General features: G+C 36.4%; 1 protein-coding gene across 1 annotated transcript in view; it reads right to left on the bottom strand.

Annotated features, from left to right (window-relative positions):
• Nucleotides 1-11,517, bottom strand: part of LOC107698017 (myotubularin-related protein 3) — a 50,783-nt gene that overhangs the window by 17,328 nt on the left and 21,938 nt on the right. Inside the window, exons 10-15 of the mRNA XM_016498924.1 lie at nt 9,538-9,708; nt 9,235-9,380; nt 6,828-7,674; nt 4,638-4,751; nt 1,850-1,929; nt 772-798 (exon numbers count right to left, since the gene is read on the bottom strand). Coding sequence (XP_016354410.1) covers nt 772-798; nt 1,850-1,929; nt 4,638-4,751; nt 6,828-7,674; nt 9,235-9,380; nt 9,538-9,708 — 1,385 coding nt within the window. The remainder of the gene's footprint in view (nt 1-771; nt 799-1,849; nt 1,930-4,637; nt 4,752-6,827; nt 7,675-9,234; nt 9,381-9,537; nt 9,709-11,517) is intronic.

The following is an 11,517-nucleotide window of genomic DNA, read 5'->3' as shown; positions in this document are numbered from 1 at the left end:
TACATCAATGGAAAGCTTATTTATTCAGCTTTCAGATGATGCATACATCTCAATTTCGAGAAATTGACTCTTATGACTGGTTTTGTGCTCCAGGGTCATAATAATATTTCACAATATTACATTTGTTCCTGTATTTTTGATCAAATAAATGCAGCCTTGAGCAGAAGAAACTCCTGTAAAAAACATAAAAAAATCGTTCTAATCCCAAACTTTTGACCGGTAGTGCATATATATATATATTCCAAAACGTGATTTTAAAGCTGGTAATGGAGGCTTGAGCCGTTGATAGCATTCTAATGAAGTTATTAATGAAGTTGTTAGAAAGAGAGCGAGAGAGACCGAGACACACAGAGAAAGAGAGAGAGAGTTTGTGTGAATTAGGCTAGCTCTGTGCGTCCCTCAACAGTGTTCTGCAGCAGCGTCTCTAAACAGCGCTGTTATTACCTCGCTAGTGAGAAATGTCGTGTAGCCTTTAAGTTGCTACACTATATAGGCTAACTGATAAAATCGTCAGGGCAGCGCTGACAACACCTTTTTGTGCAAACTGCGTGACCGTAGTGTGCGTGTGCGAGCACGTGTGATTGCAGTAGAGGTATATGTATAGGTACTAGTAAACAGCTTTTACACCAACTAAACTGGATTGGCACCAGAAGCTCTAGTGTGAACACAAGCATCAAGTGGTTTGGATTCTGCGATGGAGGAAAGGATCATGAGAAAACAACGATGAATGAAGGGAAAGAGAGAGGAAGAGGAAGAGGAGGAGAGTCTCACCAGGCCTCTTCAACCGGCTCTCTGCCGCTGCAGCAGAACGAGAGAGAGAGAGAGAATCAGAGACAAACTCACACTCATTTTAAAATTCATATAGTTTGTGTATGAATATATATTATATTGAAGAAGTTCAACAACAGAAGAAAACAAAACTTGTTTGAAATGTAGAAATTAATATCATTTGCAGGTTTTTATTACTTTTTTTTAGCGTTTTAATTCAGATAATTGTAATACATAAAATTTTAATAAATAAATAATTAAATTCAGATTATTTAATTATATATTAAATAAATATTTTTTGTGAAAACATAAAATGAGGGGGTAAAGTAGAAATATCATTTAAGTTTTTTTTTTACATTTTTTGCATTTTAATTCTAAATATATAAAATTTTAAATATAAGTATTAGAAATCCTTAAATATAATTAAATGAATATATTTTAAAATAAGAATATTTTATAATATATCTTAGCATATTAAATCAATAAACCACAATCAATTTTGTGATTCCTGAAGTTTTCAAGAACTATATTTTCTTAAATAAAAACAAAAGCTGTTGATGGGGAAAAAATTAAATGAGAAATATCATTTACATTTTTTTTTTTTAGCATCTGAATTTACTTAAAATTATTTTAATACATAAAACATTAATAAATCATTCAATCCAAATAAATAGTGCTCTTCATGGAAAGAGCACGAGACTCGAGATGGTTTCCAAAACTGCTTCTAACCTGCTTCTCAGTGTTAAATGTTGCTCGACCTGATGTTTAAAAGGCATTAAGTGTGGAGTGAAAAGCTTAAAGGAATATTCCGGGTTCAGTACGAAGTTCAGCTCAATCCACAGCAATTGTGCCATAATGTTGATTACCACAAAAAAAAAAAAAATGTATTTGTCCTTTAGCTGTAAAGCATATTGAGCTGTAAAGCATATTGTTTATATCACGTGGCTGTACTACTGAGTAATGCTGTGGATGAATGTGTTTTAGGGTCCGTAGCGGGTGAGAGTCAGGACAGAGGAGGGTAACGACACACAGACACACACTCACTCATACACACACACACACACACACACTTACTGATCACCTGCAGTGATGCTTCCTCGCCGCCAGCCAGAACGTCCTCTCGCACCCGTAGCAGCGAGACGCCGCGTGACCCGAGAACCACTGCGTCACATGACCACAAACACAACAAGGATTAGAAACTTGAACCACATCAGGTCACGTTCACACTAGGCTTGCTGTGATAGTCAGTGTTGACGATGTTAATCAAGTGAGAAAGACGAGACGATGGCAGAAGATTTAGTTTCCAAACGAAATGCAAAAGCGCTCGTTTTAAAAATATTTTGGGTTTTGTAAAACCTGTTGACTTTTGCCGTTTACCGAGGGTGATTTTGGAAGTTTTTTTAAACAGTTACAACAAGCATTAGAAACATGAACCACATCAGGTCACGTTCACACTAGGCTTGCTGTGATAGTCAGTGTGTTGACGGTGTTAATCAAGTGAGAAAGACGAGACGATGGCAGAAGATTTAGTTTCCAAACGAAATGCAAAAGTGCTCGTTTTAAAAATATTTTGGGTTTTGTAAAACCTGTTCACTTTTGCCGTTTACCGAGGGTGATTTTGGACGTTTTTTTAAACAGTTGTTTCTTATTTATTTGTTTCCACCGTGTTTTTTCATATTTAAACTTTGTGTAGGTTATTTGTGATTTATACTACGGGGCCAATGAATGCTTGAATCTGATTGGCTGATGAACGTGCTACGGTGTGCAATATTATTTTCAGGGAAAGTAGTTCCAGGCAGCTCTTGACTGCATTACATGTCCATATCACTTCACCAAATGATTTTTTGAGTTATTTCAAAGGTCCTTACAGCCTAAAACTGCAAAAGAACCAAAACCCACAACGACACCGGCCAAACAAATAAATATAGTAAACAATGGGATAAAAACCACAGATCATTTCCATGTTTTTTATTATGTACGGAAAGCACAAACTATTTCTCCCGCTCTCTCTTCCTCACAGACGCACATACAGTTTGCACACACATTAACATGCGCGCTAATGTTGTTAGCGCTACTCTGGGGATTTTATCAGTAACATAGTTTAACAACTTAAAAACTACATGATTTCTCACAAGCGAGGTAACAACAACGGCGCTGTTCGTGAAGAAAATTTACTTAAAGTTTCACTATTACTAGAGACATTGCTGCCAAACACTTTAGAGAGATGCACAGACTCACAGAGGTCATCTCTCTCTCTCTCTCTCTCTCTCTCTCTAATAACTAAGTTAATAGCTGCATTAGTCTGCTATCAACGGCTCAAGCCTAGGTCTAAAATGACGTTTTGTGATTAGCAACGGAGGCGTTGGATGAGATGCGTAATAAATTAATCCTACTCACAATAGCGTTTTAAGTACAAAAACCGGACAACTGCCTTGAAATATATAATCTGATCGATGTCTTGAGGTGTGGCAAACGTAGTATAAGCGGAATAATTGACTTCGGTCTGTTGAAGTATTAGAAAATAATGCACACCCGAGGGGTAACGGTGTAACTCCGCTTCGCATCGTGGCCGCATCACCACCTCCAGTGTGCATTATTTTCTAAGAATTTGACGGATCGAAGTCAATTATTCCTTACTTCATATCAGGCCTACAGCATGGTGTATTTTTATTCATTTTGTTAAATAAATTAAACATTCTATGTTTTAATATAAGTGAATTTGTCATTGCTTTGTTTTGTTGTTGTCCACTCGATTGAGTTGATTAACTGACGCTGAATTGCCGCTAATTTGAAAGTGAAAGTAAAATGCGCATGGGCATTTACAAGCGAAGAAAAGGGAGGGAAAGAGGGAAAACGCTAACGAACTAACCCCACAAACACCCACCCCCGGTGATACCGGTACACAGTGATACTGCAGCTAATTCAGAGTCACTCCTCTTCTGAACTGAATCTGGTGTCACGCAGAGTTCAGGTTTTACACAGTCTACTACTGGATTTGTTCATTAAATCTGTGAACTGAACCACTGGCGAAGGGGTCATCGGATGCCCATTTTCCACAAGTTTATTTGATTCTTTAGGGTCTTAATAAAGTCTATACCATATTTTGGTTAAAATTTATCAATGGTAGTGTAAAAAACACCCTGTTAACCCTGTCAAAATCAGCATAGTTTTCAGCACGCTGTTTTAGTCCATGTTGCTTTAAATGCTAATGAGCTCTGCTGACCCCGCCCCTCTCTTCCGTGGGGTGACGAGCAGACTGTAAACAACTTCAGCCGCGAAACTTGCTAACTAGCACATTATTAGGAAAGGCGATTTGCAAATAAGCTCACTTCTTCTGTAGGTGAAGCTGGATCACGAATGATTCGCGCGAACATAAACGCATTTAGGCAGATCTGGGATCGGCGCATTCCCTTCAAAAACGAAAGTAACGTTAATCCTCTGTGTCTTCAGCGGCTCAGATGTCGGGAGTAAATGACGACTGCTATCTTCATTATTACATCCAGCAACAAAACACCTCAATCGCTTAATCGGAGATGTTCTTGTCTTCCCCTGCACCGGAGTCGACACAATGGCGGACTGATGACAGCTCACTCAGGGCGGGGTCTAAGGTAAGACGGACCTGTCAATCAACTATCGTGGGAGGGGCCTTTACAGAACTACGTCATTCTGACAGGAATCTCAGAACAGCCTGATTTGATAAAGGGGATTTTAAAATAGGGATTTAAAAAAAAAAACACCGGGTGGATTTTTATCATTATAGAGTGGATGTGTACACACACTGCCAACACACATTTATGTTCAAACAACATGTAAAGTGAATTTAGCATCCGATGACCCCTTTAACTGTGTTGATCGTCTGATCCGCTCACCTCTGCTTCCTGCTGTTCGATCTGTTCCCAGCTGGACTCGGACAAGAGATCGGTTTTCCCGCAGCGCTGCAAACAGCCCGACTCCATGTTATTCTCCCCGTCCGGCAGAGACGTCTGCGTCACACAGGAACAGGAAGTCTGAGATTCACCGCTGACAAAGTCCGTTTACACCACAAACACTATAACGTTAACTGTAACTAAAATAATCTCTGTAACAATAATTATAATAACTACAATGCTAACTATATCTAAAATAATATCTATAACAATAATTAATAATAATTATAATAAACTAATTATAATACTAGCTATAATGCTATCTGTAATTAATATATATATAACAATAATTATAACTACAACAATAACTATAACTAAAACATCCATTACAATAACTATAATGATAACAAAAACAGTAAATATAAAGAGATCTATAACAATAACCATGATATTAACTATGACTATAACAAGATCTATAACTGTAACAATATCTGTAATGATAACTACAAGGATAAATATTATAAATCTAACAATATTTGTAACTAACTATAGGATAACTATAAATATAACTGTAACAGTATCTATAACAATAACTATACAGTTAACTATAACGGGATCTATACCGATAACTATAACTGCAAAAATAACTATAACGATAAATATAATATCTGTAACAATAACTATAACAATAATTGTAATAACTTTAAAGACAACTATAGCAGTAACTGTAATGATAACTGTAAAGATAAGAGTAACAATGTCTATAACGATAACTATAATGATAATTATAGAGCTAACTATATCGGGATCTATACCGATAACTATAATAATAACTATAACTATAACTGCAAAGATAACTATAGCAGTAACTGTAACGATAACTGTAAAGATAACAGTAATAATGTCTATAACGATAACTGTAATGATAGCTACAGTAAACATAATAACAATAACTATAGAGCTAACTATAACTATAATAACTATAATGGGATCTATACTGATAACTATAATAATTACTATAACGAAAACTACAACTATAACTAACGATAAATATAATAAAAATAACAATAATATCTGTAACAATAACTATAGCAATAACTGTAATAACTTTAAAGACAACTATAGCAGTAACTGTAATTATAACAGTAAAGATAACAGTAACAATGATATAATGATAATTATAGAGCTAACTATTACTATAATAACTACAACAGAATCTATACCGACAACTATAACAATAAAAATATCTGTAACGATAACTATAGAGCTAACTATAACTATAATAACTATAATGGATCTATAACAAGATCTATACCAATAACTATAATAATAACTATGACAATACACAGATATCTATAACAATAACTATATTAGTGTCTACACCAATGGATGATAACATTCTGTTTATTCTAAACGCGCACTGCAGTTTTGTCGACTGCCGCTTTAAACGCTTGATTGGCTGTCAGTGTTTTTTTTTTTTGGTTCATCAGCTGGGGAAAAAAATTGCTCTGAAAGTGATATTTTTACAATATGTGAGCCTGCAGCACAAAAGCAGTCTTAAGTCGCTGGGGTATATTTGTAGCAATAGCCAACAATACATTGTATGGGTCAAAATTACAGATTTTTCTTTTATGCCAAAAATCATTAGGATATTAAGTAAAGATCATGTTCCGTAAAGATATTTTGTAAATTTCCTACCGTAAATATATCAAAATTTGTGATTAGTAATATGCATTGCTAAGAACTTTATTTGAACAACTTTAAAGGTGATTTTCTCAATATTTAGATTTTTCAATATTTTTTTGCACCCTCAGATTCCAGATTTTCAAATAGTTGTATCTCAGCCAAATATTGTCCTATCATAACAAACCATACATCAATGGAAAGCTATTTATTCAGCTTTCATATGATGTATAAATCTCAATTTTAAAAAATTGACCCTTATGACTGGTTTTGTGGTCCAGGGTCACATATAACCCCTCCGTGTCATTATTGTTATAGTTGTGGTGTGGACTCTGCTATTCTCTTAGAGTTAGAACGATTATTATTACTATGTTTATAGTTATCGTCCTTAGTGTGACTGTGAACAGACCTTATTTAAATGAAAAATGTGAATTAAGTTATTTTCATAGCATTTAATTCCACTCATGCGATTTGTTATCACTAAACGCGTAACGTGTGTTTGTTCCTCACCAGCTTCCCGTTGACATGCAGACGGCTCCAGAGCTCCTGCACCTGTTTCTTCAGCGTCTCCACCTGCAGCTGATGCCCCGCCTCCATCTGCCGCAGACGCACCTGTACAGCATCACTGTGCAGACTCAAGCCGTCCTTATCCAGGTGCCCTAACGCCGATAAACGCCCGGAAACACCCAGCGGACGCTTGTGGGGCAACGTCGGAGAAGCGTCTCCCGCTGCGTCCCTATCAGCCGACGGAAAAAGAGGATGAACGGGATGCTGGGAAGGTGAGCAGATGCCATTAAGAGTCTGAGTTGTGTGGTTTGGACTGGAAGAACTTTCCATGGAAGACTGGCTGCTACATTCTGAAGAATCATGGGTAATAGTACAGTTATCTAGAAGCAGCCCGTCTGGTGTTAATTCAATGTTTTTGTTAGTTTGCGAAGGATGCTGGGATGCAGGTGGGCGTTTTTCTTCCGACTCGAGTGTTTGGTCCTCACTGTTGCTCTCATTCAGAGCCGATTCCTCTGGGATATCGAAGGCAGGTGTGTTTTTCAGAAGATCCAGCTTCCTGTGCTGTGTGTTTTGCATTTGGCTGTCAGTCACAGAAAGCTCCGCCCCATTTTCTGGACGATCTGTGTTTAATTCATCAGAAACGTTCGTGTTTAGGCCGAGTCTCTGATCCAGGCCGCCTCGTTCTGACGTCTGCGTGTGGTTTCCGCAGGCTTCTGTCGTCACGCTGATCTCTAATGCGAGCAGGCGGTCATGCCACTTCTCATTCAGGTTTGGGTCGCTGCTGCGGCGGTTTGGGGTCAAACCCTCACAGGACGAGGGCAGGTTGTCGTACGACCGTGTCTTTGGTAACCTGAAAAAAAAAAAACTGTAAATCACACAATTCATAATCAGAGAATGATCGTGTTTACATGCACTTGGATGTTTCAATATTAATGAAAATGTGGTCATTTTTAACATAAATATTATTTAAACTTTTACGTAAGCATTTTATGTTAGCATTTCTGTAGCTATTATTATGTATTTATTATAGTTAACTAAAACTAAAACCAAAACCATAAAACATTTTGTTACTTGAAATAAAATAAACATTAACTTTTTTTATTTCAGGTTTTTGCCAAAGCATTATTTCTTATCTTCGTATTTATTATTACTTGATTTAACTTGATTTAATAAAATAACAAAAAATGTATACAAAATTTTCAGAAATATTTTTTTTTATATATTTACAAAAACGCAATAAAATTGCGTAAAACTTTAACTGAAGTTAAAATGAAAATGGAAAATATACAAATAAAAAATAATTTTAAATATTAACGAAATTGGGTTTGATTTCGAGGGAATGCAGTAAAATCAGGGTTAACTAAAACTAAAACTAAAAATAAAACACAAAAAAATATATTTTTTTACTAAAAAGAAAATAAACAAACTGAAATAAAAAACTAATATAACTAAAATTTAAACTGAAATAAAAATTATATAGACAACAGTAAAAAAAAAAGAAGACAAAAATGCAATGAAATTACTAAAACGAACTAATATTAAAATGTAAAAAAAAAAACAGGGCTGTCAAGTGATTAACATTTTTAATCTTATTAATCAAATGATGTGCCGCTTAATTAATCAAATTAATTCCACATCAATTTTGGCTGAGAAATTATCACCTCAAAAGATCATTATAAAAAATGTTAGATGAGAAAAGCATTAAACAGACATTACAAAAAAGTAGCTGTAGAGAGAAATATTTTGATTCAACATTGCATAAATGATGAGTATTGAGTTAAAAAAATGTATATTGAAATATGAATATCTCAGTGATACTAAAATAACACTGCCTTAAATGCAATTATAAAACAGATAGTTCCGGTCCTTGATTCTGATTGGCTGAGCTGCGTTCGAAGCTGTTGTAAATTACTCTACAAAGTAACATACACCTTTGTTTACTTCTGTGTGTTGCTCGGCAACTACTTTGTAGCAACCACAACTGTTTCTGAGGAGCTACATTGTTTGGTGGAAGAATACTGTTTTTATTTATATCATTACACTTTATTTGCTCTGTTTTATTCTGTGAAACCTTACTACGTATATGGAATAACCGTTTTATAAAAGCAATAAAGCCCCGTGAAGCCATGGTTTACAGTGAATTTATAACAGCTAAGAGGGTTTTAGACACTCCGCTTCGTGTCGTACCTAACAACGCCCCTTAGCTGTTATAAAATCACGGTAAACCACGGCTTCTTGGGGCTTATTGCTTTATTTTACGTTCCTTTCGACTAAAAGAGTTACTAACGCATAAATAAGTATGCATCATGTGACCACATTACCCTGATGCATGTAAACATGGTTGATGCTGAAAATGTGTTTGGAAAAGGAAATGCAGCACACACAAACACGTATGTCACGTCTCGTTTACCTGCTCACAGGTGTGTCCTCGGGTGAGGCTGAGGGGGCGGAGTCTGGCACACATGACTCGTCAGAAGGCATGGAGGGGGCGGAGTTTGGCAGGTAGACGGCACTCCACAGCAACAGATTCCTCACGTGACACACCGGGTGCAAAACCTGACGGAGATGGAGAGATTCAAAACCTGGTGAGCTGCCTAGATAGACACCACAGCATTTAAAGTGGTGTTTTGATTATCTAAGTAGGTCACTTCTACTAGCATTCAAAAGTTTGAGGTCAACAAGATTTTTTCATGTTTTTATGTGAGTGCAGTACCGTCTCGGAGCGCGGCGAGTATAGGATGTTGTGGAAGGAAGTGTTGGCGGGCCGCAGCAGAGACCAAATGGAGCACGTCTTCTCCTGAACGCGCTGCTCCTCGCGCTCCTTCACGCTGTTACACAGGAACGTCCCAAACAGACTCGAGTATGTGTGCTGCACTAACTTCACCTGCAGCAACAAACACAGCCGCTGTTATGACACAGGAACATTCAGCTTAACTCATAAGTTTATATTTCAACAATAAACTGGAGTAGAAACAGAATTATATCATTAAAGCAGCACTATGTAAATTTGGCGCTCTAGTGGTTAATAAACAGAACTGCACACATCCTGCGGAAGAACATTTTAACCGGAGCTACTTCTCTAAGTTTATGTCTATGGCGATTCACGCAGTTTGGAAGAATTCATGATGTACTCGCTCATTATATACATTTTGCAAATTTTGAACACAGAAAAAGTTACATAGTGCTGCTTTAAAAAGTCGTCTTGTATGCAATTTAGCATTGATTATTAAAGTGTCCCTATTATGGATTATGAAAGGTTCATATTTTGGTTTTGGGAGTACCCAACAACAGGTTGACATGCATGCATGAAAGTCTCAAAAAAACACTTTCATTGTCTTATAATATGCATTTATTTTTACCTTACTTGCTCAACGACTCAAAACGATTCGCTCAACGATTCATTTTTCCAAACCCCTCCTTTGCGTGACGCTAATCTGCGCTGATTGGTCCGATGACCCAGTCTTATTGTACACCAACGTATTGCTCTATTCTTTATCATAGCTCCAAGTAATAACAACGACAAACATTCACTATTCATCGACACATTCTAGATATTGCTGTTAGCCGGTTAGTCAGAGACCTAACGTTACAAGCTGCGCATAAATAAAAGTGGTTGATTAATTAATTGATTAATAAATAGTGCTGTCAAGCAATTAAAATTACATGATGTGCTGATTAATTAATCGCACATCAGTCTGGGCTGAAATTACACCCCAAAAGATTATTTGAACTTGTTATTGTGTTCAATAGGAAAAGCATTGAATTGACATTACGAAAAGTGGCTTCAGAAAGAAATTTTCCAAATGAAACATTGCATAAATAATCAAAATAAATGGGTTATTAAAAAATGAAATTATCCTCTAAATATGAAACTAAAATCGCCAGTAGGTGGCGGTGAGTCACTGGCTAAATCAATAAATCAAACGTTTTGTACAAACAGCAGATTCATTCAGAAACAAAGCAAGTCTTTATGAACGAGTCAATGAATCACTGGCTCACTCAAATCAGATCAGAGATGCTGATTCATTCTGTTGTGTGTTGATCAGAGATGCACAGCAGTTCTTCTGTGGCTTTGAACTACTTTCGTTTGTGAAACTGAGCAAAACGGACAATATTGATAATATTGTGTCTAAAACTGGCACAATATCTTATTTACTGAACTATTAAATCAATATCACATGTGCAGTCGTGCAGATATTGGGGAAAAACAGCACTCTTGCTGGTGCGATATTGCTAAACTATATGATATAAATATAAGAGGGTGAATTTGTTGCCTTATATCTTGAATTTTAGGCTCAAATAACTGCATTCCAATAGACTCTATCATACAATCAGTCGTCCTGCATCATGATCATCAGACAAGTCTGGATGGGGCGCTGCATTAAATGCCTTAATCATTATAAAACGGATAGTTCCGGTGCTTGATTCTGATTGGCTGAGCCGCGTTCAAAGCTGTTGTAAATGACTCTACAAAGTAACATACACCTTTGTTTACTTCTGTGTGTTGCTCGGCAACCACTTTGTTACAACCACAACTGTTTCTGAGGAGCTACATTGTTTGGTGGAAGAATACTGTTTTTATTAATATCATTACACTTTATTTGCTCTGTTTTATTTTGTGAAACCTTACTACGTATATGGAATAACCGTTTTATAAAAGCAATAAGCCCCATGAAGCCGTGGTTTACAGTGA

The sequence above is a fragment of the Sinocyclocheilus anshuiensis genome, unplaced genomic scaffold (assembly GCF_001515605.1).
Source record: "Sinocyclocheilus anshuiensis isolate Anshui unplaced genomic scaffold, SAMN03320099.WGS_v1.1 scaffold2368, whole genome shotgun sequence".
NCBI classification, from domain to species: Eukaryota; Metazoa; Chordata; class Actinopteri; order Cypriniformes; family Cyprinidae; genus Sinocyclocheilus; species Sinocyclocheilus anshuiensis.
This window is presented reverse-complemented; position numbering and strand designations above follow the sequence as displayed.